At 43.1% G+C, this 24,563-nt stretch overlaps 2 protein-coding genes across 4 annotated transcripts in view; one reads left to right on the forward strand and one right to left on the reverse strand.

Annotated features, from left to right (window-relative positions):
* Positions 1-24,563, forward strand: part of PI4KA (phosphatidylinositol 4-kinase alpha) — a 62,852-nt gene that overhangs the window by 11,407 nt on the left and 26,882 nt on the right. For all 3 annotated transcript variants that reach the window (XM_068157247.1, XM_068157245.1, XM_068157246.1), the window contains 11 exons: positions 248-439; positions 787-887; positions 1,556-1,685; positions 2,951-3,080; positions 3,814-3,909; positions 5,456-5,639; positions 6,489-6,592; positions 7,534-7,702; positions 9,759-9,809; positions 22,677-22,785; positions 23,574-23,710. In XM_068157247.1, the coding sequence (XP_068013348.1) occupies positions 248-439; positions 787-887; positions 1,556-1,685; positions 2,951-3,080; positions 3,814-3,909; positions 5,456-5,639; positions 6,489-6,592; positions 7,534-7,702; positions 9,759-9,809; positions 22,677-22,785; positions 23,574-23,710 (1,403 nt within the window). The remainder of the gene's footprint in view (positions 1-247; positions 440-786; positions 888-1,555; positions 1,686-2,950; positions 3,081-3,813; positions 3,910-5,455; positions 5,640-6,488; positions 6,593-7,533; positions 7,703-9,758; positions 9,810-22,676; positions 22,786-23,573; positions 23,711-24,563) is intronic.
* Positions 12,375-21,214, reverse strand: SERPIND1 (serpin family D member 1). The gene is made up of 5 exons (XM_068157248.1): positions 21,108-21,214; positions 18,900-19,771; positions 14,493-14,766; positions 13,406-13,550; positions 12,375-12,858 (listed from the first exon to the last, which is right to left on the reverse strand). The coding sequence occupies exons 2-5, from the start codon at positions 19,753-19,755 to the stop codon at positions 12,667-12,669; spliced, it is 1,467 nt and encodes a 488-aa protein (XP_068013349.1). The 5' UTR covers positions 19,756-19,771; positions 21,108-21,214; the 3' UTR covers positions 12,375-12,666.

The raw sequence follows: 24,563 nt of genomic DNA on the forward strand, positions 1-24,563 counted from the left end.
CTAAAACTACCATACCATACAAAAAGGTGCTATTGAGATAGGAAAAACCCCAAACATTTGAAGCACCACTAAAAGGATTACTAGATGGCTTTTCAGTTGTCTGCTTACTGGACTTTGCTCTGAAATTTATCTTTTAGGTAGGGGATAAACTTCATTAAATATTTTTTTCATAGCAATGACTTTTATATATGTTGTCATTCTGACTCCCATCCTTCTAGTATAATGCTATTTCCTTTTACTTCTTCAGATCTTCCCAACTCATTTGTGAAGGAAATCCATGATTTTGTGCTCGAGCAATTCAACAGCAGTCAATCAGAACTGCAGAAAATCCTTCACGATGTGGATCGGCTGCACAACGAACTGAGTCCTCTAAAGCTGCGCTGTCAGGCTAATGCTGCCTGTGTGGATCTCATGGTGTGGGCTGTGAAAGATGAGCAAAGTAAAAAATGCTCTTTCTTGTCTGGAATATCTCTGGGAGAGGTTTAAGGTGTAGAAATATTTAGAAGTTCTATGAGGGTAGATGATGCTCAGAGAAATATGAAATAAACTTCAGTGGCATAGTCTTTGCTATTAGAATGCAAGAGTAAAACAGCAGTGAAAAAGCTGTTGCAGGAGTTGACTGGGTGATCAGAGATCTCTTCACAGACATGGAAACACAAACCTAGTATGAGGAGAATTAAGCTGATCTATTTTCTGTATTGCTCTAGAAATTCCTTTAACTGTTGGGTTGTATGTAGTTTAATAATGAATTTGCTGAAAATAAGTTTCTGTTGGTTTTTATGTCAGGTGCAGAAAACTTGTGCATCAAATTATCAGAGAAGCTGCAGTCAAAAACCTCAAGCAAAGTCATCATTGCTCACTTGCCACTGCTGATTTGCTGTTTGCAGGTCTGTCTTTACAACATTTGACATTGTCAGTGAGTGAGAGTCTGGGGAGTTGTACAGGTTGCTAGAAGAGCACTTTGTCTGCTTTTTGTATTGCTCTCCATCAATGTGTTCTACATTGGGATTTTAGAGGTCTGATGTGCAAACTAGAACTACAGCAGTACTTTCAAAACTGTCTTTGCTCAACTACTTCTTGAAGAGTAATCTGCACAATGTTTTTTATTAACTAGTATTTAGTTTCTGAAACATTCAGTTTCTTAGTCCATTATGTAAGTAGTTCAAATACTGGGACTGGCAGATCACTGAGTCTTAAGACTAAGGTTTGTTTATGCTAATTTTCATGTCTTCTTACTAGGCACTTACAGCCGTAATAGATGTGGTGTTTTCCACCACATAGTAAGTAACCAGTATTCTCTACATGTTGGAACTTGCCCAGTACCTCTGATTTCATGAAATCACCCAAGAGAAAAGTGGCAAGACTCAAATGGCATGTGGCACTCCAGGATAACATCAGAGAATAGGAGGCTTGAAATGTGTAAATCTCTTGTTAAAAATGGAACCTCTCAGAGCTCTGTGGTTTGGTTTGTGTGGGTCTGTATTGAGCTCGAGTTGCAAGCCCAAGATGCTGTTGGATTCTAAAGCTGTTCCATTTCCTTTGTTTGTTTGTGTAGGGTCTGGGTCGTTTATGTGAGAGGTTCCCTGTTGTGGTTCATTCTGTCAACCCATCCTTGAGAGACTTCCTTGTGATACCTTCCCCAGTGCTTGTGAAACTTTACAAGTATCACAGCCAGTATCACACAGGTAAGGGAACAAAAGAGGAGGATATTCTGCTGCGCCTTTTACAACTTGTGTGGCTTTTCAGGGCTTTTGAGTATTTTCTGGGGATACAGCTGTAGGGGGAAATGGAGATGCATTTGTGGTCATTTCAGGGGGGGAGACAGAAGAGGAATGTGGTAGAACCACAGAGTGTTAGAGGTTGGAAGGCACCTCAAAAGGCCATCCAGTCCAACCCCCCTGCCAGAGCAGGATTACCTAGAACAGGTCACACAGGCACACATCCAGAGAAGATTTTAATGTCTCCAGAGAAGGAGACTCTACAACTTCTCTGGGCAGCCTGCTCCAGAGCTCCATCATCCTCATAGTGAAAAAGTTTTCCCTTCTGTTCCTGTGGCACCTCCACTGCTCCAGCTTGCACCCATTGCCCCTTGTCCTGTCATTGGACATCCCTGAAAAGAACCTGGAGTGCATTTGAGGGCAAGCAGTGTTTGTAGAACTGCTTTTTATCCTAGCAGCAATCTTGATGTGCCTCTTCTGATGAAACCAAGGTAAGATCACCAACAGCTGCAGTGTGGTACTACAGTACTGAAGGCTCTATTAGGTGCCAGCCTCCTGTGCTCAGTTCAGAGCAGTTTTCTTAGTGCTTTGTCCATATAGTGTACAACCTGACCGATGCATCATCATTCTTAAAGTGAGGGGAGACAAAAAGAAATCACATATCCAGCTGGAGCCTCCTTTGGTTCAAATAAGGGCTGTTATGTCCCATTCTTCCACAAAGCCTTCTCCTGTGCCCTTGGTACCCTACTTTACACTTTGGAAGGCAGCCAGGTCTGTCCAAAGCTGCCTCTCACCAGGCTGAAGGAGACTCTGCTTCTTGCACACTCCACACAGGTCTTGTGCTGCAGCCCCCTAGCCACCCTGGTGGCATTTGGCAGGTTTTCTGTTGTTCTTAGATTGTAAAAATTCTAATAAAGCCAAGTTATGATTTCCAAAAGGAAAACCTTCTATTTTATCACTTGCTAATGCAAAAGCAGTATCATAATGCTAAAGCAGAATAGGTAAAATGATACCTGAAGGTGACCCAGTTTAGCAATAATTACTTAGGAACAATTAAATGCAGGAGTATTTTGCATAGCTGTTGATGATACCTGCACTTCCAGAGCTCTTCAGTGCAGCTCTCTGAGCTGTGCCCTCACCAAATACTGCTCTGCCTGCGTGCTCTCCTCTCAGCAGGGGAGAAATAGCTATTTCAAGTGGTACTGACTTCTGTACTCTTGTGTTCTTAATAGGTGGTAATGACATCAAGATTAGTGTAACCAATGAGCATTCAGAGTCCACCCTAAGTGTAATGCCTGGCAAGAAAAGTCAGCCATCCATGTACGAGCAGCTGCGGGACATCGCTATAGACAACATCTGCAGGTGAGAGAGACTTGCACCACATATTCTGCTTCTCTAGCAGAAGTGTTGTGACCCTTTAGAAGGTGCTGCTCTGGGTCTCTGAAAAGGCTTTTTGCCTTTTTTGCTTGTGACTTCATTTTTCTTCAGGCATCTCTTGGTTCTGTTTATGTCCTACCTGTAAAACGATAGGTCAGTGTCATTGTTTTGCTTCCCAGGTATTGGTAATGCATGCAGTCTCCGTTTCAGTACTCAGCAGGGGGTTATTTTCTGCTTTAATTATCACGTTGAGAGAGGTCTGTGGGCAGGGTCATTGAATCAGTTGTTTTGGTTGGAAAAGGTCTCGAAGATCATCAACTGACCTACACCGTGGCTACTAAACCATGTCCCCAAGCACCCCGTCCAGATGTTTTCTGAACACCTCCAGGGACGGTGACTCCACCACCTCCCTGAGTAGCCTGTTCTGGTGTCATGATGATTCTTCCCTTCTAGAGAGCTACAGAGGCCTGGAGGGAATACACATGGCTGATGACTAGAAACAAAGGATTGATGTTTCTAAAGCAGCAGGTTCTGAGTTTACCTTTGTTGTTTATGGAGAAAGCAGCAGTAGGAACTCCACTCATTTCTCAAAACACATCTGCAGCCTTTCTAGGCAGTGAATTCATATACCTCAGTGTAAACTTTTTTCCCCTTATACCTGTTATTTTTCTTCCCCTTTAGGTGTTGTAGCAAGTTTTCTGTTTGTTGTTTTTTCCAGGTGCTTGAAAGCTGGCTTGACTATAGATTCTGTGATCGTGGAGGCTTTTCTTGCCAGTTTGTCTAACCGGCTGTATATCTCTCAAGAGAGTGACAAGTAAGTTGTCAGCCACCAAACCAAGTTTTCCTTCACTCAATGAACCCAAAGCTTACATCTTAAAATAAGTACAGAATTGTTTTAGAATAAACTATCTATGAGATCAGTGAGCTTCTGTGTGGGGTCAAGATCTTGCCATGCAAATCATGGCAGAGCTCACCCTTGTTTTCACACTGAGAGGTATAGGTTGATTTCTGATTGAATCTTTGCTGTGTATTACCCAGTTTGGAGTCACAGATTGAGAGATACTCTCTCAGCTGTATCTCTTAAGCTTCAGCTATCTTTTATGGCTGGATACAGTTTGTCACTTCTAGCAGCTGACTTGTCAAGTTTGTAAGAGACTCGCCAATGCATAAATCTCCACCAGGAGGTCACAGTATCACAGTATCAGTCAGGGTTGGAAGGGACCACAAGGATCATCTAGTTCCAACCCCCCTGCCATGGCCAGGGACACCCCACACTAGATCAGGCTGGCCAGAGCCCCATCCAGCCTGGGCTTAAACACCTCCAGGGACAGGGCCTCAACCACCTCCCTGGACAACCCATTCCAGGGCTTCACCACTCTCATGGGGAAGAACTTCCTCCTCACCTCCAGCCTGAATCTCCCCACCTCCAGCTTCATTCCATTCCCCCTAGTCCTATCACTGCCTGAGATCCTGAGCAGTCCCTCCCCAGCCTTCTTGTAGGCCCCCTTCAGATACTGGAAGGCCACAATTAGGTCACCTGGGAGCCTTCTCTTCTTCAGATTGAACAGCCCCAACTCCTTCAGTCTGTCCTCACAGGAGAGGTGCTCCAGCCCTCTGCTCATCCTCCTGGCCCTGCTCTGGACACCTTCCAGCACCTCCCGATCCCTCTTGTAATAGGGGCTCCAGAACTGGAGGCAGGACTGCAGGTGGGGTCTCAGCAGAGCTGAGCAGAGGGGGAGAATCACCTCCCTTGACCTGCTGGCCACACTTCTCCTGATGCAGCCCAGGATCTGGTTGGCTTTCTGGGCTGCAAGTGCACACTGAGAGCTCCCGTTGAGCTTCTCCTCCCCCAGCACCCCCAAGGCTCTCTCCTCAGGGCTACTTTCCAGTCACTCCCTGCCCAGCCTGGATTTGTGCCTGGGATTGCCTCGACCCAGCTGCAGGACCCTGCCCTTGGTCTTGTTGAACCTCCTGAGGTTGGCTTGTGCCCACCTCTCCAGCCTGTCCAGGTCCCTCCTATCCTGGCTGGTCTGACTGTCATGTTCTAAAGTTTTGCAGGTCATTTAACTTTTTCATTGTTGTTTCTAGAAGAGTTTGTTCATGGATTGGTGTGGGTTTTGTGGACAGTGGGTTTGTGGGAGATTTTTTTGGTTCTCATCTTGAAAACCGACTTGTACAAGTGTATCTCCAATGTTAATGTTGAGGGCAGATGGGTGTACAGAGTGGCAATATTAAAGCTGTTAATGATGTTTCAATTAAAATTCATTCTGAGATGAAATGCTTGGAGGTCTTGATAGCTGTTAAGCAGTTACATGCATGGGTTTGGGGTTTGTTGTTTGTTTGTTTTTTCCCTCCAATAGGGAAGCTCATTTGATTCCTGACCACACAATTCGTGCTCTAGGGCACATTGCAGTGGCATTGAGGGACACCCCAAAAATGATGGAACCCATCCTACAGATCTTACAGCAGAAGTTTTGCCAGCCACCTTCTCATCTGGATGTTCTCATCATTGATCAGCTGGGCTGCTTGGTCATCACTGGAAATGTAAGGAAAGAAGCAGCCAAGAGAGTGCCAGTTAATGTTTCCTTTAGTTAAAAGGAAACATGTTTTATAAACTACAACTGCAGAAGCTTCTTAAAGTTTTTCTGTTCCCATGGAACCTCCTCTGCTCCAGCTTGCACCCATTGCCCCTTGACATGTCACTGGACATCCCTAAGCAGAGCCTGGCTTCATCCTCCCAACACTGCCCTACACATCTTTATCAACAGGAATGAGGGCACCCCTCAGGCTCCTTTCCTCCAAGCTCAAGAACCCTGCTCCCTCAGCCTGTCTTCATAGGGAGATGTTCCACTGCCTTCAGCATCTTTGTATCTCTGTGCTGGACTCTTTCAAGCAGTTCCTTGAAGTCCTTGAACTGAGGGGCCCAGAACTGGACATAATATTCCAGATATAGCCTCAGCAGGGCAGAGTAGAGGTGGGGAGAGAATGTCTCTTGACCTACTAACCACAACCCTTCTAACACACCCCAGGATGCCATAGGCCGCCTTGGCCACAGGGGCACATTGCTGGCTCATGGGCATCCTTCTGTCCACCAGAATTTACCTTTTCTGAATTTACCATTCAGAATTTACCTTTTCTGAATTTACCATTCAGAATTTACCTTTTCTGAATGTAATTCTTAGCACTCAGAAGGCTGAAGAATAAATGTATGTTAGGAAGGTGGAGATAAAGAACTTTGAACAGTTAAAAACACTTCCACTGGGTTCTTTATGGAAGCTGAAACTCTTGCTCAGTCTGTGACTAGATGCCTATCAGAAGAACTTGATAATACTTAGTTTGTATTCAGTTAGTTCTACTTAGTGATTTGGGGTTTGGTTTGGTTTGTTTTCACAGCAATATATTTACCAGGAGGTGTGGAACCTGTTTCAGCAAATCAGTGTTAAAGCAAGCTCAGTCGTTTACTCTGCCACAAAAGATTACAAGGATCATGGATACAGGTGACTCTTAGCTGGCTGAATACTCTTCCCAGGGTCCTTTATGCTACACCAGGGGTTTTCACTTTTTCCCAGTCAAAGTTTTATAGTCAAGCTCTTTATAGTACTCTTCTTTTTAATTTGATGCTAAAAAGTAAAATATTACTTGAAAAATATAGCCCTTTCTAATCTAGAGATTCCCAAAAATGGTTTTCACTCCAGGTGGTTCTGCTTAGCTTTTTTCCCCTCAATAAGGAGTTCATGTTTGCAAATGACAATTGACATTGATGAATTGTATCATCTCCAACTGGGGTAACGAATCTCAGCCTAGAAAAGCTCCTCAAGTTCCATTGGATTTTTGGCGGGGGGTATTTTGGGTGGTGTTAAATGTGGTCCAAGTACTTGTTAGGGATTAAATGTGAGCCATGGACAAAGTAATTCTTAGTATCTAAGTGTGCATTTTAGTTCCTGTTCTGATTAAAAACTTCATTGGCTGGGGTGGGTAGTGTGTGTCTTAATGTAGTGTGTGAGTAACCAAGAGGTCAGTTCCTGTGAGTGTTCCAACATCCTCTCTGACCCAATGCAGTTTTCACAGTGTCTGATACTAGCTCTGATTCTGCTCAAGAACTTTGCCAATCCAGAAGCTCAGCCCTTTGCTGTTTCTTGTCTGTAGCCATACCTGCTACAGGGAATTAATGTACTTTTGGCTGTGACAGCATCAACAGTGAAGTGTCCTCCAGAGGCAAAGTTTACAAAGAATTTTTCACTTAAGGGCTTATTGCATTTCAGTTAGCAGTAAAGTGATGTGCCACCATTCATAAAAAAACCCTGCAAACCAGCTCTCTTGAGTGAAGAGCTGTCAGTGCAAGAGTTACTATCACATTCTGAAGAGAGCACTGAAATTCAGAGCTTTGGGGAATTGCTTGTTCATGAATTGCTTGTTCGTAACTGTTCTCTCTTCTCAGGCACTGTTCCTTAGCAGTCATTAATGCCCTAGCTAACATCGCTGCTAACATTCAAGGAGAACACCTTGTGGATGAACTTCTGATGAACTTGCTGGAACTATTTGTTCAGCTTGGGCTGGAAGGAAAGAGAGCCAGTGAGAGAGCAAGTGAAAAAGGACCAGCATTGAAGGTCAGATACTCACTGCATTTTAATTGTATGCTGCTCTCCGTAGTCTTCTGTGTGTCTGAACCAAACCCACACTCCAAAAGAAATCATAGTGCCTTCAACCTAAGAATGTTCTGATCATGAACTGGGTGCTCTTCAAACACCTAACGAATCTGTGTGTAGTAGCTGAGCTAAAACAGTGGTGTCCCTCTTGTTCATCTGAGTGATTTGTGGGAGGCTGAGGAGACCATCTAGAGTGTTCAGCTGTTGGAGGCAGAGCTGCAAAAGGAAATACAGAATGCCAAGTCCTGAACTCCTCATAATAATTCTTGGAGTGTCTGTAGATGGGACAGAATTCTAATTCTAATGGTGTCATAGGATCATAGGAAAATGCAGCTTAGAAAGGACCTCAGGAAGTCATTAGGCCAAACTGCAGCTCAGTGTAGCCAGTTTCTGTCCTCTTGTTTGATCCTGAATTGCTCTGTAAATGGCTGCAGCTTCAGATTTTTGTATTCCCTGCCCCCAATCCAGGCTGGTGCAGGCCTATCTGTCCAGGCTTATAATGGAAACAGTGCAGTGAAGTGCAAAACATGTATTTAAATTCTCTGCTGATTTTCAGAAGTGCTTTATTTATAGAGCAAATCTACTCAGAAAGCTTGCCAAAGAAAGAGGAGACTTGTCCCTTTGATTGGTAGGGGAGGAATACTTTGCAGAAGAGTAAATTTTAGTGTCTTTAAAATAGACATCTTGAATGCACTGACCTAAGGATGCCTGCAGATAGAAGAATCTGTGCTTGGTTTGACATGGAGTTGAGCTAGGAGGCAGTGTTTCTTTATTCTGAAGATACTGCTAGCTGTTGTAGTGGAGCACTCTTTATTCAGCATTCTGGCTGACTTAGGTTGCATCTCTACTCAGACTGCAGCAGTTTGCTGTGTGCAATGCTCTGTCCTGATGCTAACAAGAGTTACAGTGACTTTTTTTCCAGTCATTTCTACCCCTTAGAGTGATTTGGGTGGTATTATTACCTTCAAAAATATTTAAAGGTACATCTTTTGTTATGCTTTGTCTTGGACACTGCAGGGAAGATGACTAGAATGTGTTTTAGTTGGGTTGTACCCTTGTTGTCTCATCTCAAGACTATTTGGTGTACACTTCTCTCCCTTCCCCCCCATTCTCCTGTTTTCCATTCCCCTTCCCCCCCATTCTCCTGTTTTCCATTCTCCTGTTTTCCATGAGCAAATGCACTCATTACATAGAGTGCAATGAAAAGCATCCTTATGAGTGAAAGGAGATTTTTCTTGCTGTTTCATACATTTCAGTGGAAGAGGCAGCTCACCCTCCTGAAATAAGCCTTGAGTATGGTGTCTTTTTGCAGACTTGTTACTTTTGGCTTCATTGTGGTAGTAAAATTAGTCTTTTGGTAAACATTTGACACTTGTCTATGGCCACTCATTTAGTTTGAGCATTTTGCTTGCAGTTGTTGGATGCCATGGTATCAATGAATATTTTACCACCCCCTTTAGTTCAAGGCATAATATCTGACTTCTAAATATAGCAAACCTTGTGCTGAAAGAGGAAAACATCCTTTCTATCAGGGACATTTCAATCTGAGGAGCCACCTCAAAAGGTGTTTTCACAGAATATCAAGGGTTGGAAGGGACCTCAAAAGTCCAACCCCTCTGCCTGGGCAGGATCACCTAGGGCAGGTCACACAGGAACACATCCAGGCAGATTTTGAATGTCTCCAGAGAAGGAGACTCCACAACCTCTCTGGGCAGCCTGCTCCAGGGCTCTGGCATTCTCACAGCAAAAGTTTTTCCTCATATTCCTGTGGCACCTCCTCTGCTCCAGCTTGCACCTGTTGCCCCTTGCCCTATCATTGAACATCACTGCCTTTGAAGGACTCCTGGGTGTCTCAGGGCAGTCCTTTGGATTTCCAGGGTGCTCTCTTGTGGCTGGCAATGTCTGTTTTCATTGGTATAGGCAGTAGGAATGTTTGATGCTTGAACTAAGTCTCTTGCAACAAGTATTTTAGAAATGCTTTTGGAGATGTTTGGCTAAGTTCCTTTTTCTTTTCCAGGCTTCCAGTAGTGCAGGGAATCTGGGTGTGCTCATTCCTGTTATTGCTGTGGTGAGTATCCAGTGATTGGTTTGTTGCAAACAATTTTTCTTCCATACATCAAGTGTTGGTGCTATTTCATGGTCAGTTTGATTAACAGCTGATGCAGAGGTTTACCAAAGTGTAACTACTAATTCAGTCAGAGCTTGGTGTGCAACCATTCTAGATCTCCAGTGTCCAAGTGCTGGGTCTGAGCTGTGTTTGTAAGTCAGTATGACTTCTTGCCTAACTGCTGTAGCTTCTCCAAAAAGGAGTCTAAAAGGCCTGTAAACAAACTTAAACCTACTGGAGGGAAAAAACCCAGCAACACAACACATCACTTTCTGTCCTCCTGAAGCTGAATTCTTATTCTCAGCTAGTGGGAAAAGCTGTTCCATACTTGCAGCGAGCATGCCTGCTTACATCTTGCTCATACTACACAGCCATTAACAAGCAGAAACAGATAATTAATTTAATACTCTGCTCTCCCAGACCTCTTTACTGAAGCTTTTCAAAGAAATTAGCACCAGTTAAAGATCAAAGAACTGCTCCTTTCCTTCTGCTGTCTCTTCCACCAGTTTTCAGCATCAGCTCTTCCTGAATTTACCAGGGCCAGTTCTCAGCTGTACAGAAGTGTGTTTGTAAATGTCTTGGGTTGCTGTTACTCAACAGGTGCTCAGTTTTTGCATAAAGTGGCTAGTCCTGTGTTGGGAGATACCTTTCAGGGAGTCTTACTTTTCAACTGTCAGTAATGCCAGCACTGGTCTAAATAAAAGCAGATTGAGAATAGGTTAGTGCTTGTTAGAGACTTATGTCAAAGCCATGAGGGTGCTCTTCTGTTCCAGGTTTATATTGATGATAGATTTGTTCTGAAGAGCTGGGGATAACTGCATTTTTCTTAATCAATTTGACCTTTAAATGCAGTCAGATAGTGCCAGGATCTGAAGCAAGAGTTAATGGTTACATTATGGTTGTTGAAGCAAATATTTGACTTTGTTGCACAATGTATGAAGACCATGAGTTTTGAGCAGTAGCTGATTCACTTCTCTGCTAGAGCTCTTTCTCTTGAGTAATTCCCCTTACTTAAGTCTCAAAACCCCTGTGTTTCAGATGCTTCAGCTCATTTAATCAATTTCTTTATCAATAAGCCTAGGACACAGATATTTACTCTTGAACATGCTTTTCTTTTAGGTTATAGATAAACCACCAAAATGTGTGTGTAGGAACATTAGTGATTTCTGTTGGGAACCTGTAGTACTGAAAATTGTCCCCTCTCATAGTGGGCTTATAAAGCACAGTGTGAGACAGGAATAGAGAAAACCTCTCACCTTCCTGGTCAAAATCAGCTCTTCATCATCCTTTGTCATCTAATACTGATTTTTACTGACTGTCATATTAAAAAGCTTTGTGTATGGGGCAAGTCATTGTAGTCTACAAAAGCAAAATGAAATAAAGTAGTTCAACTAAAGAATTCTCCTTAAAAGGAGTTTTCCAGTGTTGGTAATCTTTAAAATAACTTGGAGTTAGCAAAATTTGCACTTTTTTGCTTGCATAAGACAAACTTATAATAGGGATCTGTTTAGATGGATACAAGATTTGATAAAGCAGATGATAATAAAATGTGAAACAGACTTTTGTAGAGCATTCATGTTCTTTCCAGAAAGATGCAGAAGGTTTACAGTTTTAAGTTTGCCTTGGAAGGATTTTTTTCCCCATTAAATATGGAGGGAGTGTATTGGAATTCTTAACATATGCTGGGATTGCTATGAATCACACTTCTGTGGGGAGGATTAAGAGATATGTGACACAGGAAGGACATGAACATGATGGAGCAGGGCCACAAAAATAACCAGGGAGCTAGAACACCTCTGCTGTGAGGATAGGCTGAGGGAGCTGGGGTTGTTCAGCCTGTGGAAGAGAAAGCTCCAGGGAGACATAATAGCCTTTCAGTACCTGAAAGCTGCAGAAGGTCTGTATGAGAGAAGAGCAGATTTAGATTGGATGTTAGCAACAGGTTCTGCACCATGAGGGTGGTGGAACACTGGCACAGGTTGCCCAGGGAGGTAGTTGGGGCCCCATCCCTGAAGACATTCAAGGTCAGGCTTGAGAAGGCTCTGAGCAGCCTGATGTTCCTGCTGACTGCAGAGGTTGGACTGGATGACCTTTGGAGGCCCCTTCCAACCTAACCCATTCTATGATTCTATATTGAACTGGTAGAAAGAACATTTTTGAGTTGCTTTCACTAGAAATGGTACTCTAAGGATTTTTTTTTAATGTGATTTACTTGTCTGGCCTGATGCTGATATGGCTTGTACTTAGGAAGGTGAGAAAACTGTATCAAACCCATAAAAGTTAGGCTGGGGAAAAGTAGAGGATCCATTTGCATTTTGTTCTTCCAAGCCATTTTTATCTCCTCTTATTTGGTGCACCAGTCCATAAGGTTCATGGTGTGTAAGGCTGCTGACTGTTCAATGATGCAAGCAAAAGGCCAGGAGAGACTGTCCAGGTTTCTGAGACTGCTCAGGTGTTCTGCATCTCCTTATTCCTATTTATTCTAAATAGGCATCCTAGCAGAAATTTAGAGCTAAACTTCAACAATCCAGACAGTCTAAGTATTTTATTGATTACATTGTATACACTGAAGTAGAACACAAAGTGTAACTTACTTTGTGGTTTGGGGTTTTTTCTTTCTTTTTAATACACTTATCAATACCTGGCACTAACCATTTAAAATTGCAGTCAAATTACCTACTGCTATGAGTCCACCTGCAGAGAATCTATCTGCTTCTGCTGCCAGTGGCTTTTGTGTTAGATAATATGACAACAACATTTCCTTTATGATACTGGGATATTAATGTGAATAGCAGGCTGTTGAAGGTTTTCCCTGCTCCTAAGGCTTGGCTGGGTTGACAACTCTGCCCATGAAGAGAAGACAGCTGGTACGGTGCTCGTAGATGAGGAACAAAAAGGGGCGGTCGACAATAAAGCGAATCTGAGTGGAGAGAGGCATGAACCCCACGTTGGTTACTGCTGCAGCCTCTGTGCCTTCCTCATTCACAGTTATTGTGCCTTGGTGATTGAACTGGTTAAACAAACAAAAAAAGACAGAGAAATTGAGGATCTCATGAACAGACTGGTGATATGCTCACAGCCTTCCCCCACTCCATATCCCACATGTGGCTCTCTTGGGACACTCTTTTCTGATCACTCCTACACAGCAGCCATCCTTTGGAATTGGGTTGGGAAAGAGCCTGTTCTTGACTGACCACAACTTCCAGTGCCTTTGACATCTCATTAGATGTGTTGCTGGCTATATGAATAGACAAGGACATGCAGAGAAACCCACATCCCTTCTGTGTTCTCCAAGAACAAGGAGGGAAAAGACTATTTTAGTTTAATATGGATGTTAGGAAGAAATTCTTTCCAGATTGGCCCCACCCTGAAGGTGTTCAAGGCCAGGTTAGATGAGGCCCTGAGCAACCTGGGCTGGTGGGAGATGGTGGGAGTATGTGTGGAATGAGATGATCTTCCAACAGAAGCCTTTCTGTGATTCTCTGGTTCTTGCTGAGTTGCCACGTTTTCAGATGATGTAATATCATCAGAAAGGAACAGAAAAGAGGAGTAAATACCCTGTCAATGGTGACTTTCTCAGCTGATATCCCAGAGTAGTCGCCGTTTTCGTTGAACAGTTCTTCTATTCCCATGGATTTCAGATAACCAATCAAGTTATAACTCTTTTCCAGCTTAAATTTAGGCAGAACCACTTCTCTTGTTCTGGTAAAAATAGAAACAGAAATGAAAAGTCATTGAGGAGGTCCATGTTTGTCTGACTCCATTGCTTTACATATCTGTTGTGCTTTGGTTTTTTGCTGTCTTCACCTAGCAGGACACAGAAAAACATAGGGCTGTTTACTGTTCTTGCAAAACTTGGGCATTGCTACTTTACAGCTAACTAATTCCTCTTCCCAAAGTTGTCTAATTTGGTCAGTTTAATGTTTCCCAGTGATGATTTGCATTATTTAGCTGTATAGGATCCATGACTTTGAGCAGTTCAATACATGGCTGAATGCCATCGATGTTGAACAGTCAGGTTCCTGGAGAGCTAAATTGGAGATTTGCAGCTTATTCTATAGAATAGAAATAAGTTGGCTTCCTGAACAGCACATCAGATCAGCCCCTTGTATCTTTTTATCAAGTCTGCAGACAGATCCTGCCTAGTCTGTCATCTTGCAGAGGGCAGGCTGGATAATTTTCTCTCCCGTGATAGTGATGTTTGTTGTTGCTCACCAAACATTTGCCTTTGCACAACTGAGAGGCTGAAATGTGCAGTGCTGAACTGAAGCCAGGCTGCTTTCTGAGTGATGGAGATTATTCTGCACAAGTACCCTGTGGTGGTCTCACTCTTGTGTTTTTCCTATTTATTGTGAATTTTATCAATAAGAACTTTCTCTTTAAATGTACAGCATTGAATACTTAATAGAACAAATCTTGGGACTCCCATTAGAATTTGCCACCTTAATCAACCTAGATTTCTTGACAGCATTTAAGAGATCACTTGTCCTGATGATCAATAAATCCATTTTGGGTGGTGGGGGGAGGATTTTAATGTTACTGAACCAAATGTCATCTGTTTTTCTCAGCTCTTTACTTACCCTTCCCAGTCTCATCAAGACAATACATTAAGACTTTAACCAGATGTACTTTTTCAGCAGATACCTGTTTGTCATGCTCTTCTGCCATTTTTCCACCACTTGAGGTGTTATCTGTTTTTCTACAGCTTTCATGCCAGAGAGTTTGTGTGGGAGCACAATCAGCATGCTGATGTTCCCCACGAAGGGCAGCTGGATCACACCGCAGTCTAGCTCGGGGTCTGCAGCAGCTAGGAAGGTTCCTTTAGTCTGCATCATTGGAACCTTTATGGTTTGCTTCTCGTTGAGTCGGAAACTTCTCTTGGTTGTCATTTCCACTGGAAACTTATTTTCCCAAGTTCCTGTTAATACAGTGCAGAAGACAGAGAAAGAAAAGAACCCCGAGGTCCTCTTTTAGCAAAGTATTCCCAGAATAAGAATTTGCATTAAATTTTAATTCATGGGATTTGGGAATTACCACAGGAGTTTGATTTCAATTAAGCCTGAATAAGCCAAGTCTTAAAGCCACTTCCAAATTTCTGGCTTGCTTTCTAACTTAACATTTGTCTTATTTGAGTGTGGTGAATTGGGAAAGCAGGTGGACACAAACTGGGGATTCCAAACAGCTAGGTGTGTCCTATGTTTTTTTTTTTTCTATGATGAATCTAGAAATTACAAAGTTCAAACATTCAAACTGTTTGACAGGATTTGCAGCTAGCAAAACAATTGACACAGCTGAGAGATTTGATTCTGGAAACCAGAGCATTTCCAGCCTCAGAAACATCCCAGTGAACTTTCTGTGTTCAGACATCCTTGAGAGTTTTGGGTGTTGACTGCTTCCTTCTGTGACCCAGTTTGATGTGATTTCAGCAGCCTTGAAGGCTGCCATCTGACAGGTTTATGCTCAAAGAATACAAATTAACCTGTTTTGCAGCCCAGAAAGCTTTGCCATGAGGTTTTGGACTTTCTTGTGTGAAGATCCTTTGGGTCCCCAAGTATTTATTGACTGTAAAAGAAGGTGCTTTTTTAAAAGCAGTGCTCCTGTTAATCTGTTTGCAGAACTCAGGCTCTGGTAAAAGAATTCTTTTTTGATCCTAATAGGCAAAGCTGGAACTCTATAGTGGAAATAGTGCTGCTATTCTTTCCTGGTAAAACTCAAGATTTTGGGTCACTGTTGGCAAGCAGGTACCTGAGGAGCATGGCTGTAGCTGTGTGGAGGGTACAAACTAAACATTAATTGGTAACTTTTCTTTAAAAGGTTGTAAGTGATTCTGAGATCCTTCATCTTTGGGGAGACACTGGAACAGGAGGCTCAGGGAGGCTGTGGATGCCCCCTCCCTGGAGGTGTTCAAGGCCAGGTTGGATGAACAACCTGGGCTAGTGGGAGGTGTCCCTGCCCATAGCAGAGGATTGGAACTGGATGATCTTCAAGGTCCTTTCCAACCCAAACTGTTCTATGAATCTGTGAATCTGGCTTTGCCAAGTGGTGAAGTCCAAATTTCATTCTCATAGTTTCTTCTGATGTCAGGCTAATAGGAGCAGCTTGAGAAGTGATTCATCTTCTGGTTAGTATTCTGAAGAGAATGAGATATAAACTGGATGATGCTATTCCCAAACTAATAGGCTCAATTCTATGGAAAAAAACAACATCTGATTCCTTCAGGAAGGAGAATTCACAGGTGTAGGACACTAGCTAGCTAATGACACAAAGCTATGAGAGCTTCAGCAGCAGTTTGTCACCTGAGAAATGGGAAACATTTGTCACTTCTTCCTAGTGAAAAAGAGAAGCTGGAGAAGTTTTTTCCTTGAATTCACTTTTGCAGATGTATTTGTCTTGGTGTAGATTACTGGTCTGCAGCAGGAGACACCTGTGCTTCTGGTGTCAGCTGAAACCACTTGGCACTTCTGTGACATCCTGTTTGGAATCTTCCCACCAAGACAACTTTCAGATCCATCTGTGGTGGCAGAAGTTGTCTGCTGATTGAATTCTCTCTTGCCTTTGTGACTAGAATCTCATAGAGGCAATTTTGGACCTGTCAAAAGCTGCTGTCATCTACCACAGCTAAAATAACCACCTCCTCCTTGAGAGGAACCATAGAATGGCTCAGGTTGGAAGGGACCTCAGAGATCATCTACTCCATCCTCCCTACCATGGGGCAGGGGTGCCTCTCAACTAGATTCAACTGCTCAAGGCCTCATCCAACCTGGCCTTGAACACCTCCAGGGAGGAGGCATCCACACCCTCCCTGGGCAGCCTGTTCCAGAGTTTCACCAACCTTGAACTGAAGAACTTCTTCCTAAGCTCCAGTCTAACCATGCTTTCCCTCTGCTTCAACCTGCTTCCCTCTTGTCCTGTCTATAGTCACCCTCAGGAAGAGTCTCTCTGCAGCCTTCCTGTAGGATCCCTTCAGGTATTGAAAGCCCATAAATGCTACTTCAGATTTCTGCAGAAGAGAGTGTGTGTCTCACTTGGAGGTAGACTGGACACCCATACAAGCTAAAACTTGCTTCTCACCAAGCCAGATCATTCTGTGATTCTGTGAATATTTTTCATGGTTTCTTGTTGATTCTCAATATAAAAGGAGCTTGAGACTTGATGACTCCATTAAATGTCACAGTTGGCAAGTAGTCCCTGTAGTGAGCATCTCTGTGTCCCTGAGAAGACTTGTAGGCTTCTTAGCTTTGAGGGTGTAGCAGAGCTTGTCTGCAGTGTCCCAGACAGTGCAAATATTGTAAATAGAGAGATGTGGACAACAATCAGCATGTCTGGAAGGACTGCAAGGAAAGCAAGAGCACAGCTGGCTTTTGAAAAGTTCAGTTCCACTCCTGATGGAGTTACCAGGAGGCTCACTGTAAGATGAAAGCCTGGGAAAGGGCAAGACTGAACTGATCTTTGGGAGTTTGAGGGTTAGAAATTGCAGCCTTCAGCAGGCAGCACCAGGACAGTTGGGACTGACTGGACTCCATGGGGAAAAGAAAGAACTGAAAGTCTTTTTGGTCTTGTTGACTCAAGAGTTGATTTCTTTTTTGGTGATGTTTTTGTTGTTTGAGATAGCACAAGTGTTTAAGAATCACAGTATCACCAAGGGTGGAAGAGACCTCGAAGATCGAGTCCAACCTGTCACCACAGACCTCATGACTAAACCATGGCACCAAGTGCCACATCCAATCCCCTCTTGAACACCTCCAGGGATGGTGAATTAGAGAGTTAAGCCAACATTTCAGTTGGACCAAATTGTGGGGAAAAAAATGATGTTTCACTTTGCATAATCCTTCTCTTAGGGGGCCCTTGTATATGGGGTGTGGTCATCGGAGGTGTGCTTTAGGACACACGTTAGTCCCTTTTGGATGGTATTGCAGAGCAGGGGATTATTTAGATCTTATGGTAATGACTGCTTCAGGTCTTCTCAAGAGACAAAGTTGTAAGGAAGTAACACCTTGCAGAGTACATTACCAAAGCTTGTAGCAATAGTATTCCCATAAATTCCTCTGAGGAATGGGCTGAGAAGCGAGATATAAGAAAGCCCTGGGGTGTTTGTTTCCTGGAAGCAGGAGCAGAACTGGGAAAAAGCCAGGAAAGAAAAGAAGAGTTGTACTTCTGTTACCCTTCTACACTGGAGTGGGTGCAGGGAAGAGCAGCTAAGCTGTTAAAAGGTGTAGAGAATGAGTCTGATGGAAGAGCAGATGAAGGAACTGAGACTGTTTAGTTTGAGGAAGAGGAGGCTGAGAGGAGACTTCATTGCTCTCTACAGCTACCTCAAAGGACAATACAGAGATAGGTGCTGGTCTCTTCTCACAGTGATGGAACAAGAGGGAACAGCCTCAAGCTACACCAGGGGAGGTTTAGGCTAGGCATTAGGAAAATATTTTCACTGCAAGAGTGGTCAAGCCTCAGAACTGGCTGCCAAAGGAGGTGGTAGAGTCACCATTCCTGGAGGTGTTTAAAGGTTGTTTAGATGTGGTGCTTACAATGTGGTTTAGTGATGAACTTGGTAGAGTAAGGTTAATGGTTGGACCTGATACCTTAAGCTGAAATTCTTTATAGTCATTTCTATTCTGAATGCCACAGAAATGTGGAGTGATGTGAAATCAACCTGTACCCTTTCATTGAAGAACTGTTCAGTGAATAGAACTTGAAGCAGGACTGAAGGTAACTAATAAATGTGAATCAACACCTCACTATCTGAGACTCCTACAAAGCTTATGCTTTCTGAAGCTATTCTGCATTCATGTTGTTTTTCAGTCTCACTTTCAGACTGTAAGGTTTTGGATATAACAAGCATTGGCTGTGTTTGTACAATAGCCATTCACTTCAGGCCTTTGCTGGGACATCAGGGTGCTCCAGAAACATGCAACAGTGGGTTAATAATAGAGATTCTTAATGAGAGAGCTGTCAGACTTTAGATTTAAGTTCAGTCTAGGATGTCTAATGAAGTATGCAGTGAGTTGCAAGCTGAGAAAATCTATTGCTAAGACTGAAAGAACAGATCCTTACCTTTAAAGTAAAGACAGTTGAGAATCATCATCAGTGTCGTAGGGCTCACGTTCACTAGGGCTTCCTTTATTAATCCCTTGGTCAGCTTCAGGATGCGTTCGTTGGTTTTGGTGATGAAGTTGGGATCTGAAAAATCAGCTGGTTGGGCATCAGCAAAGTAGAATGTTTTCATGTTGTTTCTGAAATCATTCAGAATAGAAAAGTCCTTCTGAATGTAAAGATCATTGACAGACCTCAGGGTGTAGCCAAAATTGCGCCTGAAGAGCCGGTGAGTGAGTTTGCGGAAGAGGTTGTGAACGGTCATCAGCTCATACTTGCTGCTGGCGTTAATGAAGTCCTGAAAGCCAAGAACAGATAACACTTCCTGCTGGGTTTGACCCTTCAGACCCAGAGAAATCATTGCCATTGCAGTGGAAATGCCCACAGGAGCCATAAGAATGTTATCTGAAGAGTTGGCTTTGTCTGCCACGCTGCGGTAGAGGTTGAAGCCAAAGTTGGCATTGAGGATGTTGAGGCGCTGGATTCTGGTTTTGCCTTGGAACAGTTCAAGAATATTCCCTTGCTGAATTTCAGAAACCATGTATGGACCAGCGTCAATAATGTCACCATAGTCATCTTCCCCTAGTATCTTGTCAAGGTCTAGATAGTCCTCTTCCTCCTCCTCTTCAGGAATCAAGTCATTAGTGATGGTGTTTTCCCTGTGGAACTCTGGTGGTAAGTCTGGCATATCATAGGTCACATTTTCGCCTGGCTGTGCATTTTTAAGACTTTGAAAATGCTCAGTGAAGTCCTTGACTCCGCAAAACGTGGAGGTGATGATGAGAGCAAAGGCAAGCAAATGAAACAGGAACTTCATTCTGACAGGTTGTAAGCTGGAAGAAAACAAAGCACAGTTGAGACAGTGTAGGATAATAAAATTTTAGCTATCTGTTCCTTAATTTCAGGTGCATGCTGAATTCTGTCACAGCAGGAGGTCTATGGTTACCTTCTTTGACAGCATTTCTTAGAGTGAAACAGTGAACTGTTTTGCTGGTAATGAGGTTGGCTTACATAAAGCCTCCAGCCTGCCAACGAATTGCTTGACCTCCTCCCGTGGAAGTTGTCATTATTGGCATATTTCAGCATTGACAAACCTCCTTACCTAAAAACATGTGGCCTCTTTATTTATAAACCTGCAAGGCTTCAGATCTGCTGCTGTGTTACTAGGGCGTGCTGAAAATATGGTGTGAAGAGAAGGTTGAAGATTTGAGCTAGGGAGGAGGAGGGACTAGGCAGCCACTGAAGGAGCATACCAGAAGGCTGACACGCACTGAAGGATTTGAAAAACAGACATTTTGTAGCTACAACAAGAACTGGGAGTTTGATGGGGGTATTTTTGAAAGAGCAAAGCTGAAATTGGATGGAATAAAGACCTAGGGATTTAGCAGACGTGAAGAGAGATGTGCATTTGTGCTAAACACCATCAGTGTTAAAACAACTGCACTGTAAAAACAAAAAACCTTCCTGTGGTGTTGATCAGAATGGCTTTTAAATTAGCAAATAGTCCAAAGAGCTGTTCCTTAGAAGTGAACTGGAGAGATACATACCTGTGAATAAAAGCAGTGCTCAAAGGAAAACATTTTCAAACAGATCGTAGCAGGACTGAAGTACCTGAACAATTTAAGTCAAAACGCTTCCCCCTGAACTAATTAGACTGAAATACTGAAAGCATTTAAGGTGAATATCCCATACAACAAAAATTATTTTATGACAAGAAGGCAGGATCCCCAGAAGTTGCTTTTCAAATGCTTTTTGCCCTGTGGCTGAATGATTCTAATCCGTCTATTTCTTCTTGTTTCTTTGTAACATCTTGGCTCTTTTTCCCTCCCCCCCGGCCCCAGAAGTCCCCTGTGGCTGCATGACTCAAATCAGTCCATTTCTTCTTGTTTCTTTGTAACATCTTGGCTCTTTTTTACCCCCCGCCCCCAGAAGTCAGGCCCTTGGGGCTGAGATCCTCTGCCCATTCATGGATCTTTCCAGCTTTTGGCACAGAAGAATTTGTTGTCTGCAGTGCCCAGCTTTACATTATCACCTACACCAGTTACCAGTTACAGCACTAACACAGGCAAAATATTCCCTCTCCCTTCCCCCGCCCCCCGCCCTGCACTGCAATACAATAATCATCTGTGGCCAGATCTACCTAAAAGAGCAGATGGAAATGAAGCTTACCTTTAAGCCACTGTACAGAAAGGATGTGTGGAGTAGCTGAGGTTAGGGGAATGGCCGAGTTTAAATCTGAACTTTGACGCTAGGTTTTTGTGTGTCTCCCAAAGTAAACATTTCTCTAAACCAAACACTGCTAAACTTACTTCGTCAGCCAAAATCCCTCCCTTGCCTGGTGATCCCAGCTGAATTGTGTGCTGTTTGTTGAACGGCTTTTATAGCTTTGCAGGTACTCGCTCCCTTTTGAGGAAGGTCTTTGAGCAGAAATGGTTGTGTATGGAAAGCTTCAAAGTCAAACACAAACATAAACTTGACTGTTAATGCCTGGTAAAAGCCACATCACTGCTAATTTGTGCTGAGACAGGGCAGGATCTTACTGCAAATAGGATTGAGGCTGCTGCAGTTGTGGTGGTCAGGCTTCAGCAGTCAGTGTTGCATTAGTGCACAAGTGCATTGCACAAGCAATTTTTTCTCAGAGTGCCATTCAGCAGCTTAAGCACGGATTACTGTAACAGAGGGATCTTGTTTGGTGTGTTTCTTAAATGGACAATCTGCCTCATAATCTACAAATACATCCAAAGTTGGCTTTATAGATTTCACTGAAATACTGCTGGCTTTCATACCTCAGGAGAACTATTGTACAGTTAGAGAAAACTAAGAGTTAAAAAACAAATCAGTATGTAGCATTTGCTTAAGAAATATTTTCTTCATACCTCAAGAGAATTATTATACAGTGAGAGAAAACTTAAGATTTAAAAACTAGATGAGTAGTATTTTCTTAATAAATGTCATAGTAATAAGCCACAGTCCTATGGAATAAATCTTGGCAGTTCAGTGGGCCATTTATTTCTCTTGTTAAGCACTGCCCCTACTTCTGACACTTTTTAGGATAACATACGATGAGCTTTGTGTTACAAACTTATCTAAAACTGCACATCCTCTTGACTTGGGAGTATAAACTCTGCTCCTCCAGTGGCAGCAGCTGTTTGTGCAGAAAGTATCAGAAAATGTTAATAACTGTGTTGAAAACGCTCCTTTCCTTGCTTGTTTAGATAGTAAATTCTTCAGAACTGAGGTCATTTTGTGCGTGGGAGCAAACAATAAAGGAGCCCCAACTGGTGCCTCAATGTATTTTCACCAAGCCAATAAACAATAGCAACCAGAAGTATGCCTGACTAATATTTATTTGGGTTTCAGTTCCTTTTGCACAGCAGCAAAGCTGTATGGCATTGTCTTCAACACAGTTTGAAGGACCTCATGGTCTCTTCCTCTCTGCAGTTGGTAGTACACTAATATTATGGCTTCTCTTCAGAGCTTACTCTGTCAGCATGGTCTTATTCCTGTGTGAAGCAAAGGAAATTCTTACAGCAGGCATCTCAAATGCTGGTATTTCAGATACTCTACCAAGATGTCATCATTTTCTTCCCTCTAACAATGCACTAAGATTTTTTGCTAGGTGACAACGTTGCCACTGTATATCCTAGTAAAGAAGGTGCATGAATTGATTTCTTAGCATGGAATGAAATTACTGCAGCTTCTGCCCTTTTCTGATGCCAACTTTTATTTCTTTGCTAGCTCACCAGACGCTTGCCACCCATCAAGGAGGCCAAGCCCAGGCTGCAGAAGCTCTTCCGTGACTTCTGGTTGTATTCAGTGCTGATGGGCTTCGCTGTGGAAGGATCAGGTAGAGTCATTTCCGAGAGCACCACGTTGTTGCTTGTAGTTGCACTCAGGAGGAGTCTAAGTTTAACTGTGCCCTGTTGACAGCGGGCTGAAGAAAAGTTAGAGGCATAAAGGTATTACAAAGCAAACAGCTTACAGGACAGTTCTCTGGTAGGATTTCTTTACACATTGCTCTGTTTTGCTAGGAGATTGAGCCCAGCACAATTCATTCTTGTGCTTAGGTTTTCTTTTTCAAAGCTCATACAGCAGTTAGCCTCAGTTAAGTGTGAGTTTTGATAGCAAAGTCTCTGAAATGGAAGATCAGACACATGGGGTAATCAGGTAGAAGCTTCTTGCCCATTGAGAAACTTCACTTGGAATTGCTTAAAGATGTTTGTTGTGTTCAGAACGTGGATTGCTGGGGCTGAGTCTTTGTGCTTAAATGCGCGAGAAATGGGCCCTGGAAAGAAGCACAAAGCTTGATAATGCCATTTAGCCTTGGGAGTCACAGAATGTTAGGGGTTGGAAGGGACCTCGAAAGATCATCCAGTCCAAACCCTGTGCAAGAGCAGGACTGTCTAGAGCAGGCTACACAGGAACACATCCAGGCAGGTTTTGAATGTCTCCAGACTTCACAATCTGGGCAGCCTGCTCCAGGGTTCTGACATCCTCACAGTGAAAAAATTTTTCCTAATGTTCACATGGAACTTCCTCTGCTCCAGTTTGCACCCCTCTCTCCTTGCCCTACAAATGGAATCTGAATATTGTTTTTCCCTCTGACCCCACCTTCCTCTTTATACTGTGCTGCAGGTCTCTGGCCAGAAGAATGGTATGAAGGTGTGTGTGAAATTGCCACCAAGTCTCCATTGCTCACATTCCCCAGCAAAGAACCACTTCGGTCTGTTCTTCAGTACAATTCTGCAATGAAGAATGATACTGTGACTTCTGTAAGAATTAATTTCTCCTGTCCTTCCATAATGTCCATCAGTCACAAATGATACAGTAACAGGATTTATCAGATAGCACAATCATGATTCAGCCTGCCTTCTATTAGTCAAAATCAGCTTTTTTTACACTACACTTCTGACAGCAGCATATGTAAATGGCTTGGGTTTCATTTTATTGTTTAATACAAGTGGCCAGGGTGGCAGCTACACTGCTTTTATTAGGTGTAGAAACCACCTCTTAGTGGAGATGGAAGCCTTTAATAGTTCTTCCAATTCGAAACACGTAAAAAAACCCTAAAGCCAGCAAACTTTGAAAGGAAGCAACACCTTCAGCCTTTGAAAGAAATGGTAACTGTGGTGGGGGTTTAGGGGTAATGGATATAAACTACAGCACAGGAGGTTCCACCTTCAAGAGGAGGAGGAACTTCTTCACCATGAGGGGCACAGAGCACTGGAACAGGCTTCCCTGAGAGGTTGTGGAGTCTCCTCCTCTGGAGGCTTTCAAGACCCATCTGGATGCATTCCTGTGCAACCTGTGCTGGATTCTGTGCTCCTGCTCTGGCAGGGGGGTTGGACTTGATCTCTGGAGTTCCCTTCCAACCCTAACATCCTATGAGCCTGTGATCCAGGAACTGTATTTCTTCATTGGCATAGCTGCATGGAAACTAGCAGTTGTTTCAGCAAGCTTGACTTGAGTATTTATTTCTATTTCATTCTGCATTTGAAGACCCATGACTTGCTGAGACAGAGTCTGCAGGCAGAGGGATCCTGGCCTATTGTTTGCAAAGGTTCAAAAGTAAAAAAGAGGAACAGTTAAATGTTTTCAGAACACAGACTGCTGAACCACTCCACT

This window comes from Melanerpes formicivorus, unplaced genomic scaffold, assembly GCF_026170545.1.
Source record: "Melanerpes formicivorus ecotype bairdi unplaced genomic scaffold, bMelFor1.0.p_v2 SCAF_36, whole genome shotgun sequence".
Classification (NCBI taxonomy): Eukaryota; Metazoa; Chordata; class Aves; order Piciformes; family Picidae; genus Melanerpes; species Melanerpes formicivorus.

Coding starts and splice junctions, on each gene's coding strand:
- SERPIND1 (XM_068157248.1), bottom strand. CDS start 19,755: ATGAAGTTCCTGTTTCATTTGCTTGCCTTTGCTCTCATCATCACCTCC. Junction 13,551..14,492: donor CAGAAGAGCATGACAAACAG/GTATCTGCTGAA, acceptor TATTTTTACCAG/AACAAGAGAAGTGGTTCTGC. Junction 12,859..13,405: donor AGAAAGTCACCATTGACAGG/GTATTTACTCCT, acceptor TTGTTTAACCAG/TTCAATCACCAAGGCACAAT.